The sequence below is a fragment of the Ranitomeya imitator genome, chromosome 2 (genome assembly GCF_032444005.1).
Source record: "Ranitomeya imitator isolate aRanImi1 chromosome 2, aRanImi1.pri, whole genome shotgun sequence".
Classification (NCBI taxonomy): Eukaryota; Metazoa; Chordata; class Amphibia; order Anura; family Dendrobatidae; genus Ranitomeya; species Ranitomeya imitator.
The window spans coordinates 107,274,343-107,301,345 of NC_091283.1; the positions used below are offsets into that span (position 1 = coordinate 107,274,343).

General features: G+C 43.6%; 1 protein-coding gene across 5 annotated transcripts in view; it reads left to right on the forward strand.

Moving 5' to 3' along the window:
• CAPN6 (calpain 6) overlaps nucleotides 1-27,003 on the forward strand; it is a 160,754-nt gene that overhangs the window by 120,445 nt on the left and 13,306 nt on the right. For all 5 annotated transcript variants that reach the window (XM_069747119.1, XM_069747123.1, XM_069747120.1 and 2 more), the window contains 6 exons: nucleotides 14,100-14,293; nucleotides 15,607-15,684; nucleotides 18,332-18,527; nucleotides 21,561-21,683; nucleotides 23,032-23,234; nucleotides 25,498-25,619. In XM_069747119.1, the coding sequence (XP_069603220.1) occupies nucleotides 14,100-14,293; nucleotides 15,607-15,684; nucleotides 18,332-18,527; nucleotides 21,561-21,683; nucleotides 23,032-23,234; nucleotides 25,498-25,619 (916 nt within the window). The remainder of the gene's footprint in view (nucleotides 1-14,099; nucleotides 14,294-15,606; nucleotides 15,685-18,331; nucleotides 18,528-21,560; nucleotides 21,684-23,031; nucleotides 23,235-25,497; nucleotides 25,620-27,003) is intronic.

A 27,003-nucleotide genomic window follows, 5' to 3' on the forward strand; every position in this document is an offset into this window, starting at 1 on the left:
AGGGCAGCACACTGCAGCGCCAAAACATGCAAACTTGAAAACACAAAATTTGAACTGCATTACTGCACTGAAAATATGAAAAATGAGAGCTTTTAGCGCATAAAAATGGCCAATTTTATGTGTACCTCGTAGCCACGATAAGGCATCTCTCTTATACGAGGCCCTACGCTTGACCTACCTCTCTGAGAATAAACGTCTCCATCTGAATGGGTACATGTGAAACCTCTCCTTGGACTCAAATTCTCTCTCACTGTGGAGGGGTATTGGACCTATTATAATTAAAACACCTGAAGCTAGGAGGCGGGGAGTGCACGATCAGAAGGCTAGAGAATACATTTCAAAAAACCTGATCTGCACATCCAAACATAGACACAGTGTGAACAGGTGCTGAACCCAGAGTCGCCAACTCGTATATATTTAAGTAAATAGGGCAGCACACTGCAGCGCCAAAACATGCAAACTTGAAAACACAAAATTTGAACTGCATTACTGCACTGAAAATATGAAAAATGAGAGCTTTTAGCGCATAAAAATGGCCAATTTTATGTGTACCTCGTAGCCACGATAAGGCATCTCTCTTATACGAGGCCCTACGCTTGACCTACCTCTCTGAGAATAAACGTCTCCATCTGAATGGGTACATGTGAAACCTCTCCTTGGACTCAAATTCTCTCTCACTGTGGAGGGGTATTGGACCTATTATAATTAAAACACCTGAAGCTAGGAGGCGGGGAGTGCACGATCAGAAGGCTAGAGAATACATTTCAAAAAACCTGATCTGCACATCCAAACATAGACACAGTGTGAACAGGTGCTGAACCCAGAGTCGCCAACTCGTATATATTTAAGTAAATAGGGCAGCACACTGCAGCGCCAAAACATGCAAACTTGAAAACACAAAATTTGAACTGCATTACTGCACTGAAAATATGAAAAATGAGAGCTTTTAGCGCATAAAAATGGCCAATTTTATGTGTACCTCGTAGCCACGATAAGGCATCTCTCTTATACGAGGCCCTACGCTTGACCTACCTCTCTGAGAATAAACGTCTCCATCTGAATGGGTACATGTGAAACCTCTCCTTGGACTCAAATTCTCTCTCACTGTGGAGGGGTATTGGACCTATTATAATTAAAACACCTGAAGCTAGGAGGCGGGGAGTGCACGATCAGAAGGCTAGAGAATACATTTCAAAAAACCTGATCTGCACATCCAAACATAGACACAGTGTGAACAGGTGCTGAACCCAGAGTCGCCAACTCGTATATATTTAAGTAAATAGGGCAGCACACTGCAGCGCCAAAACATGCAAACTTGAAAACACAAAATTTGAACTGCATTACTGCACTGAAAATATGAAAAATGAGAGCTTTTAGCGCATAAAAATGGCCAATTTTATGTGTACCTCGTAGCCACGATAAGGCATCTCTCTTATACGAGGCCCTACGCTTGACCTACCTCTCTGAGAATAAACGTCTCCATCTGAATGGGTACATGTGAAACCTCTCCTTGGACTCAAATTCTCTCTCACTGTGGAGGGGTATTGGACCTATTATAATTAAAACACCTGAAGCTAGGAGGCGGGGAGTGCACGATCAGAAGGCTAGAGAATACATTTCAAAAAACCTGATCTGCACATCCAAACATAGACACAGTGTGAACAGGTGCTGAACCCAGAGTCGCCAACTCGTATATATTTAAGTAAATAGGGCAGCACACTGCAGCGCCAAAACATGCAAACTTGAAAACACAAAATTTGAACTGCATTACTGCACTGAAAATATGAAAAATGAGAGCTTTTAGCGCATAAAAATGGCCAATTTTATGTGTACCTCGTAGCCACGATAAGGCATCTCTCTTATACGAGGCCCTACGCTTGACCTACCTCTCTGAGAATAAACGTCTCCATCTGAATGGGTACATGTGAAACCTCTCCTTGGACTCAAATTCTCTCTCACTGTGGAGGGGTATTGGACCTATTATAATTAAAACACCTGAAGCTAGGAGGCGGGGAGTGCACGATCAGAAGGCTAGAGAATACATTTCAAAAAACCTGATCTGCACATCCAAACATAGACACAGTGTGAACAGGTGCTGAACCCAGAGTCGCCAACTCGTATATATTTAAGTAAATAGGGCAGCACACTGCAGCGCCAAAACATGCAAACTTGAAAACACAAAATTTGAACTGCATTACTGCACTGAAAATATGAAAAATGAGAGCTTTTAGCGCATAAAAATGGCCAATTTTATGTGTACCTCGTAGCCACGATAAGGCATCTCTCTTATACGAGGCCCTACGCTTGACCTACCTCTCTGAGAATAAACGTCTCCATCTGAATGGGTACATGTGAAACCTCTCCTTGGACTCAAATTCTCTCTCACTGTGGAGGGGTATTGGACCTATTATAATTAAAACACCTGAAGCTAGGAGGCGGGGAGTGCACGATCAGAAGGCTAGAGAATACATTTCAAAAAACCTGATCTGCACATCCAAACATAGACACAGTGTGAACAGGTGCTGAACCCAGAGTCGCCAACTCGTATATATTTAAGTAAATAGGGCAGCACACTGCAGCGCCAAAACATGCAAACTTGAAAACACAGGGTTCAGCACCTGTTCACACTGTGTCTATGTTTGGATGTGCAGATCAGGTTTTTTGAAATGTATTCTCTAGCCTTCTGATCGTGCACTCCCCGCCTCCTAGCTTCAGGTGTTTTAATTATAATAGGTCCAATACCCCTCCACAGTGAGAGAGAATTTGAGTCCAAGGAGAGGTTTCACATGTACCCATTCAGATGGAGACGTTTATTCTCAGAGAGGTAGGTCAAGCGTAGGGCCTCGTATAAGAGAGATGCCTTATCGTGGCTACGAGGTACACATAAAATTGGCCATTTTTATGCGCTAAAAGCTCTCATTTTTCATATTTTCAGTGCAGTAATGCAGTTCAAATTTTGTGTTTTCAAGTTTGCATGTTTTGGCGCTGCAGTGTGCTGCCCTATTTACTTAAATATATACGAGTTGGCGACTCTGGGTTCAGCACCTGTTCACACTGTGTCTATGTTTGGATGTGCAGATCAGGTTTTTTGAAATGTTTTCTATCTGAAGGATCCTTAAGGAGTCCTACATCCCCTAGTGGTAGCGAGGCTGTTCTTGAAGTACAGGCTACCGCCGCATCTACCTTCGGAATCTTCATCCACTGAGACAAGACCTCATCCTCAAAGGGGTACCTTCTTTTTGCGGCCGAAGGTAAAAATCCCTTATCCAGCTTGTCCCACTCCCGCTTGACCAGATCTTTAATTGAATCAACCACCGGGAAGGCTCTACGATTTCTCTGGCACAGCCCCGCGATCATAATTTCCTGGGTTGTTTTCGCCTCTTTACTTTCCGCAACCCCCATAGTCGTACGGACTGTCTTAATTAATGTTTCCATATTCTCAACGGAAAAGCAAGGCCTTCCCTCCTCATCCGAGGAGGATGGTGAAGAACTTGCCGAGTATTCGCCCGCTTGTAACGAAGGGCTAGAATCGGACACCATCTCCATACTGATCCTTTCATGCTGTTTAGACTTAAGGGACGATTTTATTTCCTCCCTAATCACCTCCCTCAAATCCGACACCCGGAGGGGAGCCTCTTCTTCTAACGTGCGCCATATACACGTCTGACACAACTTCTTTAAATAGCTGTCAGGTAGTGGCTCCGTGCATAAAGCACACTGTTTGTGCTTAGATTTAGAAACCTTTTCCCCTATAACAAAACATAGTACAGAAAACAATTGTATCAGCTATTGGCTCGGATATAACACTCACCACCTGCTGATAAATATGGAGTATGTTGTGAATTCTGTGGCAGAGCTCCCTCCTGTGGTCACAAGTGGTACTTCGGCTGATTCTCTCTGTGAGCTTCTGTTGGTGGAGGGAAGTGGTACTGCGGCTTCTGAGTTTCCTCCCTCAGGTGATCTGGTGAGGTCATTAGGTGCTTCTCTACTTAACTCCACCTAATGCTTTGATCCTGGCTTCCTGTCAATGTTCCAGTGTTGGACTTGTTTTTCCCTGGATCATTCCTGTGGCCTGCTGCTCTGCATAGCTAAGTTCTTCTTTGCTATTTGTTTGCTATTTTTTCTGTCCAGCTTGTCTATTTTGTTGCTGGAAGCTCTGGGACGCAAAGGGTGTACCTCCGTGCCATTAGTTCGGTACGGAGGGTCTTTTTGCCCCCTTTGCGTGGTTTTCTTTAGGGTTTTGTGTAGACCGCAAAGTTACCTTTTCTATCCTCGATCTGTTAAGAAAGTCGGGCCTCACTTTGCTGAATCTATTTCATCTCTACGTTTGTCTTTTCATCTTAACTCACAGTCATTATATGTGGGGGGCTGCCTTTTCCTTTGGGGTATTTCTCTGAGGCAAGGTAGGCTTATTTTCTATCTTCAGGCTAGTTAGTTTCTCAGGCTGTGCCGAGTTGCCTAGGCAGAGTTAGGCGCAATCCACGGCTGCCTCTAGTGTTTGGAGAGGATTAGGGATTGCGGTCTGCAAAGTTCCCACGTCTCAGAGCTCGTTCTATGATTTTGGGTTATTGTCAGATCACTGTATGTGCTCTGACCGCTATGTCCATTGTAGTACTGAATTGCCTTTCATAACAGTACAGGAAGCCAAAAGTACTAATGATTCTCAATAGAGGGAAAAAAGAAGTTCTGAGACCATTTTTTTTTTCTTTGCACTGTGTTTTGCCTTTTTTTTCCCCTAGACATTTGGGTGGTTCAGTACACAGGTGTAGCGATGGACATTAGAAGTCTGTCTTCATTTGTGGATCAGCTCTCGGCAAGAGTACAAAAGATTCAAGACACTATTGATCAGAAAGCTATGTTGGAACCAAGAATTCCTATTCCTGATTTGTTTTTTGGAGATAGAACTAAGTTTCTGAGTTTCAAAAATAATTGTAAATTATTTTTGGCCTTGAAACCTCGCTCCTCTGGTGATCCAGTTCAACAGGTTTTGATTGTTATTTCTTTTTTGCGCAGCGACCCTCAGGACTGGGCATTTTCTCTTGCGCCAGGAGATCCTGCATTGAGTAGTATCGATGCGTTTTTCCTGGCGCTCGGATTGCTGTACGATGAACCTAATTCAGTGGATCAGGCAGAGAAAAATTTGCTGGCTCTTTGTCAGGGTCAGGATGAGATAGAGGTATATTGTCAGAAATTTAGAAAGTGGTCTGTGCTCACTCAATGGAATGAATCTGCGCTGGCAGCTATTTTCAGAAAGGGTCTCTCTGAAGCCCTTAAGGATGTCATGGTGGGATTTCCCATGCCTGCTGGTCTGAATGAGTCTATGTCTTTGGCCATTCAGATCGGTCGACGCTTGCGTGAGCGTAAATCTGTGCACCATTTGGCGGTATTACCTGAGCTTATCTGGGGGAAAATCTTCCCGAAATAGGAAATGGAGAAATAAAAAACGGAACCAGTATCGCCGTAAGGACTATCTGACCACTGAGTCCGATTCAAGCCTCAGCGAAGGGGCTTCTACAGGGAATGAGACAAGAGACAATCCACCTACGACATCGGTTGCTGGTATTGGCCCTCTCCCTTTAGAAAGAGAACTTGAAGGGGGAAGCGGCGGCCACGTCCCAGCTTGGAGACACAAGAGGAAGAATGTGTCTTGGCGGTAGAACTAAGCGAGGAATTTCCTCCTGAAGACTGTGTCCTAAATTTGACCGAGCGTGTTTTAGAACCCGCGCAACTGTCATTATTGTCCAAGGGTCTTAATTTTTGTATTCCTGATGATTTTGATTTTACTGATTTCCAGATTGATATGTTCAAGGCCATAAGAAAGATTCATTTATACAAAGCTTTTTCTTCCAGTCCCACTAGTACCATTTGCACGGAGGGGGAAAGACCCTGTACCGTAGGACCCCTTGGGTTCATGGCAGGTTCATCTGATGACACGCTCACTAATATGCGTGGAGACGCGGCTCTATTATTGAGCCTTGAAGATGATGATATTGCTACCAATATAGAAGTGTCTAATCGGGTGACCCCATTCACAGGGGGGGTCCCTTCCTCCTTCATGCCCGTCACGTCCCCAGGTAATTTGGTCGATGTATTTGAGTCTTTGGTGTTGAGGGATATGGAGGCTTTGGTGTATAAGCGAGCGCCTAATAATCTAACCGACGCAGAAAGGACGGCCCTGAGAGAAATGGCTGGTTGGAGTGATGTGATCGTGAGACCAGCCGATAAGGGCGGTAAGGTAGTGTTACTACCCAGGGAGGCGTACTTATCGGAAGCTAGGCGTCAATTGTCGGACTTGTGTACGTATAAACAGTTGTCGGGGGATCCCACTAATAAGTTTAAAGAAGAGCTACGCTCTTTCTTAAGGGGGTCGGTTGAATCAGGGGTCATTACGCAGAAAAAAGCTGAAAGATTACTCCCAGAATTCCCGGTAAGACCCCATTGGTATTATCTACCAAAAATACACAAGTCCATTGTCCAGCCCCCGGGCAGGCCCATCGTGTCCGGGGTGGGTTCTTTGACTGAGCCATTGTCCCGGTATGTGGACTGGCTTCTCAGACCCTTGCTCCGTTCTGTCCCTTCCTATACCAGGGATACGAACTCCTTTCTCAAACAGATTCATGGCTTTACGTGGCAGCCGGGGTTCTCCTTGGCGTCCATTGACGTGGTCAATTTATATACTAGGATCCCTCAGTCCTTGGGAGTGGACACTATCAGGCGGGTTTTGGACACCACTGATAAGAGTCCGACTTTCATCGACTTTGTATGCAATGGGTTAAGGTTCATTCTAACCCATAATGCTTTCACGTTCTCAGATACCTGGTATGTTCAGACCACCGGGACTGCCATGGGGACCCCGGCTGCATGTACTTTCGACAATCTGTTTCTGGCAGTTTTTGAGGATACTTACGTGTATTCCGTGAACAACCCTTTTCTTAAACACATCAAAGTTTTCATTCGTTATGTGGACGATGTATTCCTGGTTTGGGATGGGACAGAGGATAGCTTTCATTCCTTTGTAGATTATTTGAATTTGAATTCTATGGGGATGTCTTTTACCTCCGTTTTTGGGGGAGAGAATCTAGAGTTCTTTGATGTAGCAGTAAAAATTCAAGATGGGGATATTTGCACCTCGGTCCATCGAAAACCCACTGCCACCAATTCTGTCTTACATTTCGATAGCTTCCACCCTATACACACAAGACGCTCACTGCCTTATAGCCAACTTCTCCGGACGAGAAGGATTAATAACACACAGTCAGGATTTGAGAGGCAGTCTGGCGAGTTATGTGAGAGATTACGGGCTAGGGGTTACCCCGACAGTGTATTACAAGGGGCAGTGGAGCGGGTGGCTGGACATGGGCGGTCTGGGACGAATAGTGGTGGAGTTCCTGGGGGCCAGCGGTTTTCTTTTTGTTTTCGCTTTGGTCCTATGGACAGTGAGATCCGAGCTTCGATCAGGAGACACTGGCATGTGTTGGCAGGTGATAGAGATCTGGCGGACAAAGTGGCAAAAGGGCCGCTTATATCTAATAGACGAAGCACACGAATTAGGGATGTACTGGTGCGGAATCGTATTTCCAACCCAAAATCTAATTGGTTGGAACAGTGCATTCCTAAAGGAAATTTCCGTTGTGGTCATTGCCTCTCATGCAAACAGCACTTAACTGGACGGTCTTTGGACATTGGGCCTATAAAACATACCGTCCAGCATTTTATATCTTGTAAGACCGATTATGTAGTGTATGTGGTGTTTTGTCCCTGTAAGAGGTATTATATTGGTAAAACCATTAGACATTTATGCACTAGATTCAGAGAACATTACAGGTCGATTCGGACTGGCATAGGGGCACCGAGGCTAATCGAGCATATCAGGGATACCCATCGAGGGGACCCGGATGTCCTTACTTTTGCAGGCATCGAGAAGGTGGTCGTCCCAGCACAAGGGGGCGATGTGCATAAACTGCTATTGAGGAAGGAGGCACAATGGATCCTGCGCACGCGTGCGGTTGGTCCAGCAGGCTTAAACGAAAAAATTGATATGGCTGTTTTTTTGTGATGTGTTATGTTTCTAGGTGTTTGATTCCGCTATATGTCGGATTTCTATGTGCTGCAATTTGTGTATGTTGGACACTTTGCCTTTTCGTGTTGGAGTATTGGTATTATCCCAACGCTTGTAAACGTGTTTGATATTATGCGATTGACTTACTGCATTTTGTAAGAGGATGGGATGTGTATTGTCACATCTGATCCTCACGCCCGTGCTGGCCGCTGGGGTCTTGTATCTCTTTGTTTATGCTTTTAACTGGGAGCTATGGTGTTAATGATCCGGATCAATCCCGGCTCTTTTTTAACTCACCTGTCACGTATGATCACCTTGTCTGTAGGTGCAGGGGGCGGGGATCTGGAGGAGAGGAGGGGCTCTTTCCCCTCACCTTCCTTCTTAGACCCGCGTCTCGCTCCTGCTCCTTAGACCCGTGGAAGCGCTATCGTCGGCGCGAAACGGCCGTCGTCACATCCTGCTCACCCCCTCTTCCGTCTGTTTCCCGATGCCGTGAAGATACCATGTATGTGTTTTAATAATAAAAACTTGGACCACACAGGACCGGTGAGTGTTGCCGCTTTTTCTCACATAAGTACTATTACCTGAGCTTAAACCTGAGCCTATGCAGTGCGATAGGACTTTGACCAGAGTTAAACGGCAAGAACACAGACGTCTGAATGGGCTGTGTTTCTACTGTGGTGATTCCACTCATGCTATCTCTGATTGTCCTAAGCGCACTAAGCGGTTCGCTAGGTCTGCCACCATTGGTACGGTACAGTCAAAATTTCTTCTGTCTGTTACCTTGATCTGCTCTTTGTCATCGTATTCTGCCATGGCATTTGTGGATTCAGGCGCTGCCCTGAATTTGATGGACTTGGAGTATGCTAAGCGTTGTGGGTTTCTCTTAGAGCCCTTGCAGTGTCCTATTCCATTGAGAGGAATTGATGCCACGCCTTTGGCCAAGAATAAGCCTCAGTACTGGACCCAGCTGACCATGTGCATGGCTCCTGCACATCAGGAGGTTATTCGCTTTCTGGTGTTGCATAATCTGCATGATGTGGTCGTGTTGGGGTTGCCATGGCTACAAGCCCATAATCCAGTATTAGATTGGAAATCCATGTCGGTGTCCAGCTGGGGTTGTCAGGGGGTACATGGTGATGTTCCATTTCTGTCAATTTCGTCATCCACCCCTTCTGAGGTTCCAGAGTTCTTGTCTGATTACCGGGATGTATTTGATGAGCCCAAGTCCGATGCCTTACCTCCGCATAGGGATTGTGATTGTGCTATCAATTTGATTCCTGGTAGTAAATTCCCAAAAGGTCGACTGTTTAATTTATCCGTGCCTGAGCACGCCGCTATGCGCAGTTATGTGAAGGAATCCCTGGAGAAGGGGCATATTCGCCCGTCATCGTCACCATTAGGAGCAGGGTTCTTTTTTGTAGCCAAGAAGGATGGTTCGCTGAGACCTTGTATAGATTACCGCCTTCTAAATAAGATCACGGTTAAATTTCAGTACCCCTTGCCATTGTTATCTGATTTGTTTGCTCGGATTAAGGGGGCTAGTTGGTTCACCAAGATAGATCTTCATGGTGCGTATAATCTGGTGCGAATCAGGCAAGGAGATGAATGGAAAACTGCATTTAATACGCCCGAGGGTCATTTTGAGTATCTAGTGATGCCATTCGGACTTGCCAATGCTCCATCAGTGTTTCATTCCTTAATGCATGACATCTTCCGAGAGTACCTGGATAAATTCCTGATTGTGTACTTGGATGACATTTTGATCTTCTCGGATGATTGGGAGTCTCATGTGAAGCAGGTCAGAACAGTTTTTCAGGTCCTGCGTGCTAATTCTTTGTTTGTGAAGGGATCAAAGTGTCTCTTTGGTGTGCAGAAGGTTTCATTTTTGGGGTTCATCTTTTCCCCTTCTACTATCGAGATGGATCCTGTTAAGGTCCAAGCCATCCATGATTGGACTCAGCCGACATCTCTGAAAAGTCTGCAAAAGTTCCTGGGCTTTGCTAATTTTTATCGTCGCTTCATCTGCAATTTTTCTAGTATTGCCAAACCATTGACCGATTTGACCAAGAAGGGTGCTGATTTGGTTAATTGGTCTTCTGCTGCTGTGGAAGCTTTTCAAGACTTGAAGCGTCGTTTTTCTTCTGCCCCTGTGTTGTGTCAACCAGATGTTTCTCTGCCGTTCCAAGTCGAGGTTGATGCTTCTGAGATTGGAGCAGGGGCTGTTTTGTCGCAGAGAGGTTCTGATTGCTCAGTGATGAAACCATGCGCTTTTTTTTCCAGGAAGTTTTCGCCTGCTGAGCGAAATTATGATGTGGGCAACCGAGAGTTGCTGGCCATGAAGTGGGCATTCGAGGAGTGGCGTCATTGGCTTGAAGGAGCTAAGCATCGCGTGGTGGTATTGACTGATCATAAGAACTTGACTTATCTTGAGTCTGCTAAGCGGTTGAATCCTAGACAGGCTCGTTGGTCGCTGTTTTTTGCCCGTTTTGACTTTGTGATTTCGTACCTTCCGGGCTCTAAAAATGTGAAGGCGGATGCTCTGTCTAGGAGTTTTGTGCCCGACTCTCCGGGTTTGTCTGAGCCGGCGGGTATCCTCAAGGAAGGAGTAATTGTGTCTGCCATCTCCCCTGATTTGCGGCGGGTGCTGCAAAAATTTCAGGCTAATAAACCTGATCGTTGTCCAGCGGAGAGACTGTTTGTCCCTGATAGGTGGACCAATAAAGTTATCTCTGAGGTTCATTGTTCGGTGTTGGCTGGTCATCCTGGAATCTTTGGTACCAGAGAGTTGGTGGCTAGATCCTTTTGGTGGCCGTCTCTGTCGCGGGATGTGCGTGTTTTTGTGCAGTCCTGTGGGATTTGTGCTCGGGCTAAGCCCTGCTGTTCTCGTGCCAGTGGGTTGCTTTTGCCCTTGCCGGTCCCGAAGAGGCCTTGGACACATATCTCTATGCATTTTATTTCTGATCTTCCCGTTTCTCAAAAGATGTCAGTCATTTGGGTGGTCTGTGATCGCTTTTCTAAGATGGTCCATCTGGTACCCTTGTCTAAATTGCCTTCCTCCTCTGATTTGGTGCCATTGTTCTTCCAGCATGTGGTTCGTTTACATGGCATTCCAGAGAATATCGTTTCTGACAGAGGTTCCCAGTTTGTTTCAAGGTTTTGGCGAGCCTTTTGTGGTAGGATGGGCATTGACTTGTCTTTTTCCTCGGCTTTCCATCCTCAGAATAATGGCCAGACCGAACGAACCAATCAGACCTTGGAAACATATCTGAGATGCTTTGTTTCTGCCGATCAGGATGACTGGGTGTCCTTTTTGCCTTTGGTTGAGTTCGCCCTTAATAATCGGGCCAGCTCGGCTACCTTGGTTTCGCCATTTTTCTGCAATTCTGGGTTCCATCCTCGTTTCTCTTCAGGACAGGTTGAGTCTTCGGACTGTCCTGGTGTGGATACTGTGGTGGACAGGTTGCAGCAGATTTGGACTCATGTAGTGGACAATTTGACCTTGTCCCAGGAGAAGGCTCAACGTTTCGCTAATCGCAGACGCCGTGTGGGTCCCCGACTTCGTGTTGGGGATCTGGTTTGGTTATCTTCTCGTCATATTCCTATGAAGGTTTCCTCTCCTAAGTTTAAACCTCGTTTCATTGGTCCGTATAGGATTTCTGAGGTTCTTAATCCTGTGTCTTTTTGTCTGACCCTTCCAGATTCTTTTTCCATACATAACGTATTCCATAGGTCATTGTTGCGGAGATACGTGGCACCTATGGTTCCATATGTTGATCCTCCTGCCCCGGTTTTGGTGGAGGGGGAATTGGAGTATATTCTGGAGAAGATTTTGGATTCTCGTGTTTCTAGACGGAAACTCCAGTATCTGGTTAAATGGAAGGGTTATGCTCAGGAAGATAATTCCTGGGTTTTTGCCTCTGATGTCCATGCTCCCGATCTTGTTCGTGCCTTTCATGTGGCTCATCCTGGTCGGCCTGGGGGCTCTGGTGAGGGTTCGGTGACCCCTCCTCAAGGGGGGGGGGTACTGTTGTGAATTCTGTGGCAGAGCTCCCTCCTGTGGTCACAAGTGGTACTTCGGCTGATTCTCTCTGTGAGCTTCTGTTGGTGGAGGGAAGTGGTACTGCGGCTTCTGAGTTTCCTCCCTCAGGTGATCTGGTGAGGTCGTTAGGTGCTTCTCTACTTAACTCCACCTAATGCTTTGATCCTGGCTTCCTGTCAATGTTCCAGTGTTGGACTTGCTTTTCCCTGGATCATTCCTGTGGCCTGCTGCTCTGCATAGCTAAGTTCTTCTTTGCTATTTGTTTGCTATTTTTTCTGTCCAGCTTGTCTATTTTGTTGCTGGAAGCTCTGGGACGCAAAGGGTGTACCTCCGTGCCGTTAGTTCGGTACGGAGGGTCTTTTTGCCCCCTTTGCGTGGTTTTCTTTAGGGTTTTGTGTAGACCGCAAAGTTACCTTTTCTATCCTCGATCTGTTAAGAAAGTCGGGCCTCACTTTGCTGAATCTATTTCATCTCTACGTTTGTCTTTTCATCTTAACTCACAGTCATTATATGTGGGGGGCTGCCTTTTCCTTTGGGGTATTTCTCTGAGGCAAGGTAGGCTTATTTTCTATCTTCAGGCTAGTTAGTTTCTCAGGCTGTGCCGAGTTGCCTAGGCAGAGTTAGGTGCAATCCACGGCTGCCTCTAGTGTTGTTTGGAGAGGATTAGGGATTGCGGTCTGCAGAGTTCCCACGTCTCAGAGCTCGTTCTATGATTTTGGGTTATTGTCAGATAACTGTATGTGCTCTGACCGCTATGTCCATTGTAGTACTGAATTGCCTTTCATAACAGGAGTACTGGTCTCTGAGGGGGTGAGGTGCGACGTGACGTCGGGTTGCCAGAGTCCTGCTGCCCGCGTACCACATCACTGCTGCGAGATCTGCTGCTGCCCTTCTCTGCTTGCAAGTGTTCGGCGTCTCCTATAGAAGACATGCTGCCGCACACACTCACCAAAGCGCTGCTCCATTTTTAAACTTGCCGCGCTCCTCCTCCCGGCCTCCCCCGGAAGTCAAAGGAGTACTTCCGGGTCATAAGCGCTGATCTGTCTCCGCAGCGCCGCGTGTGCGATCCAGGGCGGCATGCCTTCCCCCAGAAACGCCACGACTCCTGGCCAGACGAGGGGTGGGCTGCGAGCAGTATACCCCCCGACGCTGCTTCCGGGCCCCCGATTCTGCCGTTCCCACCTGGACACCGCACAGAGGCTTGGCGGACCCGGGTAAGCGAAAAGACCTGCAGGCTCCCGCCGTCCGGACAGGAACCCAAACTGGAGGGCGAGGGGGAGCGCCCCTTTTTAACCTGTAGGTTCCTGTCCGGAAGGTGGGCGGATCCCCTCTCTCATTGTGGGTGCTGTCGTGGCGATAGGAAAATATTTCATTATTTTCAGAGTGCCATGGATAAACTCAAAAAGGGAATTATAGAAATAAAATGATTTAATAATTTACTTTATGCCGATTTTGATGATTTATCACGTAACAGCTTTTCTCGATGGTATAATTATAGAAGGCGTTATCTATAGTCATTCAGGAAATTACTAAGAAAAGGCAAAAAGATGCTTCAGGACAAAGCTTGTGATTTGCATACTTCCAGCCACATTCTACTAGACGTACTTGGCTGCCCTCAATGCAAGTGAATTGAGAGGAGTCGAGCACATGTAGTGAGCACGTGACCACATGTAAGCATATTGCATACTTGCGATCATATGACCACCCTCTCTAACCGGTAATACCAGTAAATGCTAAGAGCGTGCGCACCGAATGCTCTTAGGATTCAGAATTCTGCAGTCACTTGTGATTGACTGCAGACTTTTATCAGAAGATCAGACAACCCCTTTAATGTTTTCCTTAATGCACAAATTTACCAATATGCATTTAATTTTAGACGTTAGGCAAAAAAATCCAGAACATTCATATATGTACAGACAAGTGTCATACTATACATAGAAAGCTATTGTAAGCTCTTTATACATGTGCTGATCTAATATTTTCCTACTGTCTCCTAAGGCTCTCTCCGCCAAAGATATGGAGGCAGTGACTCCAATGGGACTTATCAAAGGACATGCATATTCAGTGACAGACATAAAGAAGGTATCTTTGGGAGAGAAGACCCTTTGCTTTGGAAAGACCTCCAAACTTTTCATGATCAGAATGAGGAATCCATGGGGAAAAAGGGAGTGGAGAGGCGCATGGCATGATGAGTATGTAAAATGTAATTAGCATGATTTACTATTATAGTGCAACGCATTTAATCAGGCTTGGACTGGCACACAGGAGAACAGGAGAATTCCCAGGTGGGCCCCACTCAACCTACATTTGGCACAATACATTTGTTTCACAATGTACAGACTAGGGCAGCATCTCATCATTCATTGAAAAGGAATCTGTTAACCCATTTTTTGCTTATAAGCTGCGGCCACCGCCATCAGGGGCTTACCTACAGCATTCTGTAATGCTGTAGATAAGCCGCCGATGTAACCTGAAAGATAACAAAAACAAGTTAGATTATACTCACCCAGGGGCGGTCCTGGTGCGGTCCGGTCTGATGGGCCTCGCGGTCCGGGTCCTCCCATCTTCATATGATGTTGTCCCCTTCTTGTCTTCCTGCCACGGCTCCTGCGCAGGCGTACTTTGTCTGCCCTGTTGAGGGCAGAGCAAAGAACTGCAGTGCGCAGGTGCTGGGCCTCTCTGACCTTTCCCGGCACCTGTGCACTGCAGTACTTTGCTCTGCCCTCAACAGGGCAGACAAAGTATGCCTGCGCCAGAGCCGCGGCAGGAAGACAAGAAGGGGACGACATCGTATGAAGATGAGAGGCGCCAGACCCGGACTGCAATGCCCATCGGACCGCACCGCATCAGGACCGCCCCTGGGTGAGTATAATGTAACCTCTTTTTCTCATCTTTCAGGTTACATCGAGGGCTTATCTACAGCATTCCAGAATGCTGTAGATAAGCTCCTGATGGCGGTGGCCGCAGCTTATAGGCGAAAAATGGGACGACAGATTCCCTTTAACAAACTACTCCATTTATTATTATATAGAAACATAGGCAAACTTGTGAATTAGGGTAATGTGACATTTGCATGTAGCTGAGCAGTGGGCCCGCCAGAGGCAGTGTTATTGGTGGGTCATTGGGTCTTCAGTCCGGCATTGCATACAGAACTCAAGAAACCACTGCTAGTGACCTGGCAATATCTGAATAGCCAGTGCTAGAATATAGTACTGACAAATGCTAGGATGGGGAATTGAGAAGTAGACGTACGGTATTTAACTTTATTTAAGACAGATGTCACAATCTTGGAGTCCTGCCAAGAGATACAGAAAACTTTATACCTTGCTAAGCCACATGCATACTTGACGGAGAGAATAGATCCCAATCCACCGCACTTATTATTCTTTAACATGCATGCCTAAAGGAACTTTCTTCCATAAAAGGCGAGGATAACGGCAAACAATACATAGTTCTCCCTAGGAAAAAAAGCAGATGCCAGAAAAGTTTCTTTTTTGTCTTGAAGATCTGAAGAGTGGAAAAAAGTGAGCAAATCGGAGAAAGGGAAGCTCGGACTAGCTGTGCGGAACGATGGCGAGTTCTGGTGAGATTGGCACACCAACAATGTAGCGAAATTAGATCAGCCGTACAATCCATAACACTAAATGCAGGGTTTAAGTTTATCCAACTTTGTTTTTCTTATAAAAAAGGTGAGAGATTGTTATTTATCACAATGTTCGCAAATTACTCCATATGCCAGGATATATTACATTATCAGTTGGTGGCCACTGGCCAAAAAATCATGGAAAACAGAATAGGGAAAATAATTTAGTTATGGTTACTTGTTACACCTCTACAATAAAAATTGCAAAGATTGGCAAAATAAACAAGTGCAGCATTGTAGTATTTCACAGTGAAAATTGTTGACAGATCTCCTTTGAGCGTTAAGTTCTATAAAAACAACATGCTTGTTCGCATTCATCAATCATGCACGTGTTTGCCATAGGGAGATGGGGGTAAGCTGCTGTCAAACATCACTTGAGGCTGGAGTCACACGATCAATCGTATATTCTCTCTGCGAGTGTATCGGATCAATTCTGTTAATGACACTCGGCTCAAACTCTGCTCCACGTTAGATCTGAATGTCACCTTAGTGCGACCCAATTCTCTCACATGAGAAAATCGGATCACAGGTGTGAATACGGAGATCTTAATTTCTCCATTTTACATGTTTCCATAGACTTGTATGGGTGCATGCCATCATTATTGGATGCAATTTTTTTCTCATGCCGAATCGGCATGAAAAAATAAAAGATGCAAATCTGCACTGCCCCATAGTATAACATTGGGCCAAGTGCTATCCCATAAAACATCAGATAGCACTCGTTCAATTTATACAATCGTGTGAACGAGCCCTTGAATTGAAACTCAACATGCCCTATGTTCTGCCCCCAGGTAACCCTAGAAATCTTCTGCCTTCCTACCCATTAGATGGCAAGTCTTGCTGGTTCAGAAGACAATTCTCTAATGTGTATGGGGGTGACTTTACTAGGTGGATTTATAGCGGACACTGCAGCAGCAGTAGATTATATCTTCATTGGTAATTTATTTGGCATTATTTGGCCTATAGACACAAATGCTTTAATTAGTGACGGAGCCAAATTTTTGAAATCTGACCAGTGTCACTTTATGTGGTAATAACTCTGAAACGCTTCAACATATCCCAGTGATTTTGAGACTTTTTTTCGTGACACATTATACTTTATGATAAGGGTAAATTTAGATCAACATGTTTTATGTTTATTTATAAAAAAAAACATACAAAATTTGAGAAAAATGTAAAAAAATTAGCCATTTTCAAAATTTGAATGATTATCCCTTTAATCCAGATAACCATACCACAGCAAACCATATTAAATAACATTTCCCACATGTCAGCTTTACTTCAGCACCATTTGTAAAATGTTCTTTTATTTTGTTAGCATTTTAGGAGGATTAAAAATGTAGCAGTAATTTTTCATTTTTTTCAAGGAAATTTACAAACTGCATTTTTTTAGGGACATATCCATGTTTGAAGTGTCTTTACGGGTCTCATATATTGGGAAACCCCAAATGTGATACCATTTTAAAACAGCGCCCCCTTACGTATTGAAAACTGCTGTCAGGTAGTTTATTAACTCTTCAGGTGCTTTACAGGAATTAATGCAAAGTGGCATGACAGAAATGAAAATGTGTATTTTTACCCCCTAAATGTCGGTAACTTCTGAACAGGTTACTACAGCCGTCAGACACTAAGGCCGCTAATTGGTCGTGAATTGCCATGGCAAACACCAGGACCACAAAATCATGATTTGAGGGCACCAATTTGGATAAAGAGGAAGCCCCTACACTCTGTTAACCATTTATAATGATGTAGTCACTATTGACAGCAGCATCTAAGGGGTTAAACATATGGATGGTGCAAACCCCGTTGTCAGCTATAGTGCACAGCCGGCAGCTGCTGGATTGTCACCTGTATGGGGAGGATATTCTCTTATATCTCAGGTCAGTTAAAAGACGTATTGGCTGTCATTAAGGAGTTAAGCTAGACATGTATTATGGACTGGAAATTATTTTTGCATTTGGATTTCATTAAACATTTTTCACCGTTTGCCTTCTGTAGCCTCTCTGTAGTACTGTCCATTGCTGGCTGCAGAATGAGTTATCCAAGAATCCATCAGTAAGCTCGTTCTGATGGGAGAGTCTGTTATATTTGTCTTTTTAAAAGTTCCACTATACTGATTTATGACCACAATAAAATTGAGCTGAACCTTGTAGTAATAGATCAGCTGAGAGGAGCTCAGGAACCAACAGATAAAAGAGTTCTACTCTCTCCTGTCAGAACGCGCTCACTCGCGGATTCTTATTTAACTCCTTTAACAGCTAGCAGTGTGCAGAGGAACAAAAATGCTGTAAAATCCAAAGGATGCTACATTTTTAATAAAACCCAATATCAAAAATGTATTTTAGTGCAAAATACATTGAATAATAATAATAAAAAAAACAGTTTACAAAGATGGTTATATCTTTAGTTTTAACTGGCTAACCAATTACCTGTGCTGGATGATCTACATGTATATATATTGTGGTGTAATGTAGTTTGTGAAAAAAGAAGATAAAGGAGACTGATAACGTAATGCTCCATTAGTGCAGCGTGCAGGCGTCATTCAGTGATTTTATGCTGCGTCTGAGCGCTGCTCTCTGTCCTGTAGGATGACGTTCGAGGACTGGTGTAATAACTTCACTCATGCCGACGTCTGCCGTATGATTAACACTTCATATCTCAGCCAACACAAAACATGGGAGAGGGGAGAGGCTCGTGGAAAATGGACGGAAAACACGGATGCTCTGCTGAATCGCTCCGGAGGATGCTTCAATAATAAAAGTACATTTTTTCAGAATCCACAGGTGACTGCCAAACTGTTAGAGACAGCTTTTAATATAGTAGCAGGGGTCTTTCTTGTAAACTGCTTGAGGCTTAAGTGCAATATAGACTTTTTTTTTTTCTTTACAGAATTAGGACACATTCACATGGTCAGTATTTGGTGAGTATTTTACCTCAGTATTTGTAAGCCAAATCCAGGAGTGGAACAATCAGAGGTAAAGTATAATAGAAACATCTGCACCACTTCTGTATTTATCACCCACTCCTGGTTTTGGCTCACAAATACTGAGGTAAAAAACTCACCAAATACTGAAGGTGTGAACATGGCCTTAAAGAAATCATAGTAGGCATTTTTGCATGACACACATTTTAGGATACAGAAAAAAAGCAGTGGGATACCCTCTGGGTAACATGGACCCATGCAGCTGCACAGCCTGAGAATGTGACATAGCAGAAGTCAAAGGGAAATGAAATAAAATATATTTATATTATATTATTTACATATACTGTACACATTCTTCACAAAAATCCCAAAGCTAAATGGTCAGCATTATGTAAGGACCCATAAGTATTCTGTACGAAGATATCTGCTTCCATGGTATGTTTCAAAAAGTCTTTGGTCCCAATTCATTAAAACAAGCGATTTTCTTGATCGTCTTGTTGAGGGGGTGAGCTGGAGTCAGAGCCTCCTGATTCATGAAAAGATGCACACTTCTTCATGAATTTGGAACATCTGATGAGTGGCGCACGTCCCTTATAGGAATATGAATTCTGCTGTAGGAAACACGACAGCTCATCGTGAATTCAATCAGCGGTGGCGTCTCACCCCTGTCCTGCCCATTTTGGTGGAGCTGGGGAAAACTGGGGTGAAGACGTAACAAGTCGCAATTTTTTTTGCACAACTCCAAAATTTTGTAACTTTTCAAAACAATTTATACAGGAATTCCAGTAAAATTGCGTCAATTAATCGGGCCTATGTTTCTGTTTGGATCCTCTGACTTTTTAATGATGTCAAATGTGATGAGAGGACAACCTACTATGAGATTCTCCTGCAATAAGGAGCATCAGTTCCCCTCCAGCTCACAAAACCGTGCCTACTGCTAAAGAAGGGTCCGGAGCCGTACTTGTAGGCAGAGGCCCACATGACCATGATTGAGCCAGATCATCAAAATTAAGTGTGAATTAGAGCTATGGGATTGGATCAATAATGACTGGGAAGGGGCAGTAAAAGGGGTGTATCAAAGAAAAAGTGCAGGAAAAGGGGCCATTCTTGTGAGGATATCAGTAAGAAGAGTCCCGCCTGCCCTGTTTTTTTCAGGGATTTATTATGGAGATGTATATCTTGTTTGATTGTATGGCTCGGGATTATGTTGAAAGTCAAAATCTTTACTGTAAAGGTACCTTCACACTGAACGATATCGCTAGCGATCCGTGACGTTGCAGCGTCCTGGCTAGCGATATCGTTGAGTTTGACAGGCAGCAGCGATCAGGATCCTGCTGTGACATCGCTGGTCGGCGCAGAAAGTCCAGAACTTTATTTCGTCGCTGGATCTCCCGCAGACATCGCTGAATCGGCGTGTGTGACGCCGATTCAGCGATGTCTTCACTGGTAACCAGGGTAAACATCGGGTTACTAAGCGCAGGGCCGCGCTTAGTAACCCGAAATTTACCCTGATTACCATTGTAAATGTAAAAAAAAACAAACACTACATACTTACATTCCGGTGTCTGTCCTCTCCGGCGCTCTGCTTCTCTGCACTGTGTAAGCGCAGCCGCCGGAAAGCACAGCGGAGAGGACAGACACCGGAATGTAAGTATGTAGTGTTTTTTTTTTTTTACGTTTACGCTGGTAACCAGGGTAAACATCGGGTTACTAAGTGCGGCCCTGCGCTTAGTAACCCGATGTTTAGCCTGGTTACCAGGGGACTTCGGCATCGTTGGTCACTGGAGAGCTGTGTGTGACAGCTCTCCAGCGACCACACAGTGACGCTGCAGCGATCGGGGTCATTGTTTAGATCGCTGCAGTGTCGCTTAATGTGACGGTACCTTATTAGTATTGGGGGGAATATGCAGGGATGGTTTCCTTCAGGATGGAATTACTGATCAGCTGATGTGGCACCTAGTGGGGCTCTGGACGGGGTGTACCCTGGGAGTCAGTGGTGAGGTTTATTTACCACTGATTGTGGCGTCGTGCCCTCAAACTTGGAATTACGGCTGAGGGTAAAATAATTCTATTGGAAAATACTTTGTCATACATGTGCCTGATCTTGTATCCTCAAGGATCTCCCCCAATTCTTTCATTGGTTATTGTTCTTTGTTAATAAATGGCCGCTGTGTCCAATTATATCCAAAAGGAAAGTCTTCTGTGTATCATGATTAGAAGTTAAGTAGTATGGGGAGACTGGGGGGGGGGGTAAATTAATATAGAGGGGGTTTCAGTGGAATGATTTGGACCATACGCGGTCATGAATTATCAGAGGGTCCTGATAAGTGTTTCTGAGCAGTGTCTACTACTACAGTGAGAAGGTCGGAAGTTTCATATCACTTATATATTATATATAATCAGTGAGTGCACAGATTCTGAACGGTTACCGACAGTACACTAGTAAAGGAGTTAATTGGCCTCTGAGGAGCTTACATTTCCTGCACATACAGTATTTTTTTATGCTTAGATAGTCTGCTATACACAACCATTTCCCACTGTATAGTATATGGATATCATGTGAGAGGGTCTTATTTAGGGGTCTTGTATATCAACTTCAGGCCAGAGTTCTACATGTAAGGGATGGCTGACCAGTACTTGGGGTGACGATGCTCAAAGTTAAAAACCCTGCACTCAACTCCTTGTAAGAGAACATTCTATTAAACCAATTTATTCATTTTAGGAGCATTGAATTTAGCTCTTTACCAAGCAAAAAGCAAGGACCCCTTGAGTGAGACCCCTCAATATAAAGTTTATGGTTTTGTAGCTGACAATATGTGGATTGACAATGTACACATCTTTTCATTTTACGTGACAAGTATTATACCTTGTTCTTCCGATTTTTATTTTTCAGTTCATCTTTGAGGTAAAGAAAGAAGAGGATGAGGTGCTGGTGTCTCTGCAACAAGAGGATCAGCGACTACACAAGAAGTCAGGAAAAGGAGACTATTTCATTATCGGCTTTGAAATTCTCAAGGTAGAAAACATAAAGCCCCTTCTGTATTTATCTATGTGTCACAATCTGAAGACAATCTCCTGGATGGTTTTCAAAGTAGAAAAAAAACACATAAGTAGTAACAGTGATCATGCGTTATAGACCAGGGAAGTGTAAAAGCCAGCTCACCCCATGTTATAGCCGTGTGGGTACATAGCGCGTCACTCCTATCTAGAATATTGTAGAACATGGTGCCGGACTGTAGGAACTAAAGGTGATGTCAAATTATACTTATGAAAACGGTGAAGCAATGAAACCGCACTTATTTCAGTCTTAAAATTCTGAGTGTTTGTATTCGAGAAACACAGAAGCACCGACAATCCCAGATCATACACAGATCACTGGATTCCTGCCTTTGAAATGCAAAAGCAATCCTGATTTAGATCACAGAAGCTATGGAACAATTTTACAATTCTTACTTTATGGCAGCCTGAATCTGCTGCTCCGCAAGCATAATACAGGCTACTGCAAATAAACAAAAAAACAAACAAAAAACAAACAACAGGCATGAACTGGGATATAAACTGGTGTGTAAGCGCACGTTCACACTGGCCACTGAACAGAAAAAGACAAAAACATAATGATTAAATACCCCGCAGTAAATAAATAGCGCAATGCATGAAAATAATATATGGTACGTAGTTAACATGTTTTTTGAACAAAAAAATGCGAAAGCCATCCCGCCTCGTCACGGCATCCGTAATTGGGACAGTCTTACACAGATTAGCTGGACTGGCTTGCACAGGACACCTAGTCCTGCAGTGATAAATCATAATCTCCTGCTGATAAAACAATGATTGTATTGAAGCTACAGCACACAGACTTGTAAGTGACACATCCTTGGAATCAGGCTCTGGGCTCCTACATTATTCTGATCTCAGATTACATGGTAAATCTGTTAACAGATTCTTTTCAAACACCTATAGTCCGATTTGTTCTTATGATTGGGTGGGCAAATATCTTCTTGACAATGATACAAAGTGAGACATCATGTGATACCAGATTGACCTCGTACATCTCACCGGCAGTGCAGGCACCCCAATCTTTTCCATTAAAATTTTCCAGCATGTTTTCCATTAAGGGGGCAGTCACTGTGCCATGTTCTTTGGACTGTGAGAGTGCAGGGCATTTTCTTATACGTGACCATCCGGTCTGTACTAATATAGCAACACAAAAGACAATCTACAGAATGCAGAAATGTAAGGATTGTGTTTATTTTATGGACTGAAATAGGATTTACCTCCAGCTGCTACACAAGTTATTTTTAAGGACTTGTGTTATATTATATAGTACAGTTTTTTAAAAATAATTTATTGCAGTTTTTCCGTAGGTGGAACATAATAGATTATACAGAATGCACAAGCTGCAAGGACAGGAAAGAGCCGCATCTTCCCTATACATGAACCTCAGGTCTATTTTCTTGAGGAAGTTATTGAAGAAAGGAAGATACGTCATTATCCCTACAACATTTCAGGCTGGAATAACCTGTGAATTCAACCTCAGAATCTTTACTGATGTGTCGTCCAATTTCAGGTAGTACGAAGTTTACAACCCAAACGTTTCTCCTTAGCATGCTTAAAATGAAAGTTCTCCAGGAGTCCTACAGAAAAGATAAAGAGAATCCTTCCGAAGAAAAATAAATCATATTTATTTGCAGGTAAATCCCCTTTTAAAGTGCAGCTGCAGGGAGATCGTGAACTTTTATTCTCCCTGCATTAGCTCGCTCCTGTAACATTTCCATTTTGTTTTTTTGCAGGGAAAACAGAGGTTTTTATTGATACCATTTTGGGAAAGATACATTTTAGACGCTTCCTATTTTCTATACATTAATTATCTTTTCAGCAATGCGATGATTAAAAAATGCAATTCTTGTGCTTTGATTTTGTTTTTCGCTACGACATTTACCAATCAGGTGAATTAACATTATACTTTGAAAGATCAGATTTTTACACTTGTAGCAATACCAAATAAGTTTTTTCTTTAAATTATTTTGGGGTTTTATTTCTAGAGTGTGAAAAGATGTAGGGCTGATTAAAAAAAAATACATTTTGCAATGTAAAATAATGGAGTGCATTTCCAATATCAGACTCAATCATGTGTTTTAGATCAAGTCTAGAAGTATATACTCACGCATAATATCACAGGCTAATGAAGAAACGAGAAAAATTAAGCATCGGTCTGCAGACTAGGTCCAATTGGGGATCTTGTTTCACGATATAGTTAAAGGGGTTGTCCACTACTCAGACAGTCCTTTTTCAACCAGTAGGTTTCCCCCCCCCCCATAAAATAACACCTTTAATCACCTCTGGTGCCGACGCCATTCCAGTGGTATCTACACTCGCTGTCCTAGGGATCGCTGCAGCCAATCAGCACTGGCTTCGCTCTCCTCTCCTAAGTACGTAATTGACAACCGGCGGAAGGAAGAGGGTGGCAGCAGCTCATTTCCTCTGGATGTCTTGACAGAAGAGTGAAGCCAACCATGATTGGCCCCAATAATTGCTTGACATAATGCTATGCCATCCCCGGGAAAACCAGTGCTGCCATCACTGGAACAGCGCTGGTACTGGAAATAAGTATAGGAGTTATTATTTTACAAGGGGGAAGCATAGGGATTAAGAATGTGCTGTCCTATTAGTGGTTACCAGCATGCACATCCCTGAAGTTTTGGAGCCCCAGAGATATTCCTGTAATGGTTCTTTTCTGAAGGGCTCTCCAAGGTGTATTTTGAGTCTACGTGCTGTGCACCGACGTATTGTTCGTTACACTTGGACAATTGCAGTTGATGTATGATCTAGTTGGATAATTGATACGTGTATAGAAAGACATAAAATGTGTGGATTTTTGATGGAACCACATAACGCACATCAGCAACATCCATTATTTTTCAAAGTCACCTCCATACTATTATCACAGTACTGGCTGGGGGATAACAGGTTATCCAAAGAGGTCGCACATTTTGCTACAAAATTGCAACCATTACAGATTCTGGCCAATAATTTGTCATCATCTTGTTGGAATATATTTTTGTATAATAGTAATTACAGTTCATCTATATATTTAGTGGTGTTTTGGGTGATAAACCTCAATAACTTTCTGTATATCTCAGTACTCTTTAAAAATAGGTGATCACAAATGGATTTCTCATCCACAATGGCTGTAGCTCGTTCATTACCTTGTGTTAGATCCGCGTATATTCTTGAAAATACTCCTTCTGCGCCAAGCCAGATGGTCCGGCCCTTAAAAAAAAAAAAAAATCAACATTATTTTCATGATTGCACATTTTCATACATGGACTATACAAACTATGGTATGTTCTGTACAGACGCTGCGACTGTGACATTTACAGAATCCACAGGTTTAGTATAAGGATACTGCGTCACCTTGTGGCGACCAACAGTACTGCAGAACAATTTGGTTTTTACTTAGTCAAAAACAAACAAAAACTATAGTCAACGGTGTAAGAATTAATTAGAGAGCCCCTTCTGCACATTTAGCGCCACATTGCATTAAACCCAATTATGAATCTATGGATATGTAAAGGGCTTAAAACACGTGGCACATAAAATTTCACATTTGTTACATAAATTAAAGTTATTTTGTTACCATAACATAATAAATAATTGTTATTGCTATGATAATGAATTACGTTATATAATTATATTTTTATAATAAATTATTATAAATGGATGATTTGACACCAAGGAAAATTGTTCTAACTAATAGCCTCAGTAAAGTGTTGACATGTTTTTAGCTTCGGCATCGCCTCCTCTCACATGTTATCTGACGACCTCCGCAGGGAGCTGCTCCAGGACAAGCCCAGTGTAACCTGTTGGAACTTCTTGTTGGGATATCCAAAAAGAGTCAGTCAAGTGCTGGTGCGGAGCATAGAAGGAGTAGACCCACAGGGGAAAGCAGAAGGTAAGATGGGGAAACCAGGATCAAATCACAAGTTTACAAAAACTTAGTTTGAAATTAAAAAACAAACAACCCCTCCCCCCCCAAAAAAAAAAAAAACAAACAAAAAAAAAAACACACCACTCATTTATCCCCTACACAGATTCTACATCAAGAAACCATAGTTTACAGGAGTTATCCAGAACCACCATATTGCTCACCTACCAGATGGGTGCTGGACTCCCATCAAATGCCCCCATTAGATCAACTGATACCAACTCCAGGAGCAGCCGAATGCAAACAGTGTATGAACAGCATGGTGCTCAATGGTTAGGACTGTCACCTTGCAGCACTGGGGTCCGGGGTTCAAATCCCACCAAGGAATTTATCCGTTCTCCCCAAGTTTGCGGGGGTTTCTTCCAGGTTCTCCAGTTTCCTCCCACTCTCCAAAGACATAATGATAGGATATTTAGATTGTGATCGCCAGTGGGGATAGTGATGATGGCTGTAAAGCGCTGCGGAATATGATGTCACTATAAAAGGGTGCTTTCACATTGCACTCTTGCCCATATTCAGTGGTCCTGTTGTGGCTTGTGTACAAATAATGATAATTGTGCAGTATAAATGCACATTTACCCTTTATAATAAAAGCTGATGGGACTCCTTCCTTCTAGTTATTTGTAGGGGGTCCAAACTGACAGGCTCCAACGATAAAAAAAAAAAATGTGCCAATTTTCAGAGATTTAATCTCAAAGAGTTTTTGTTTTTGAAAGCTTCAGTTTCTTGGCCTGGTGGCTAATTGCTCTCACATACTGCACAATATTGCCTGCGGGAGCCAGATACATGGTTACCTTACAGAACAGTTATTAGTGGTAAATGCTGGCAATGTCTAGGGATTTTCCAGTTGCCATGTAAATTATAACACAGGTTTTGCTCCTAATGGAGATGAATTTACACAGCAATTAGGGGAGTCCGCTGCTGTGATTATATTTCAGTCTCATTGAATTTATCTATACTGGGGCGGATAGATCATTGGTGCAACTTGTACATCTGCACAGGGACCCAAGAGGTACAGGGGCCCATTTCTACCTCCAGAGCAGGACGAATTGTGCAATATGATGAGCTATTGGACTGCAAAGGGCCCATATACTGTTCTTGTATATGGGTCTCTTCTGTCTATGTCCGCCAGCTTATGTATGTAATAGACCTATGACTTGCAACTATATAAACGTCGTTGGTAAGCTTTACTTTGGGTGAAGAATTAGATGCAGGGCTCTAGCAGCAAACTAAATACCCTGCCAGGGCAGAGTGTCTTAGTGCCCTTCTGTCACCCAGACACACGCCACTCCAGAGTCTAGAGCTACAGTTGTGACCGAAAGTATTAACACCCCTGCAATTCTGTCAGATA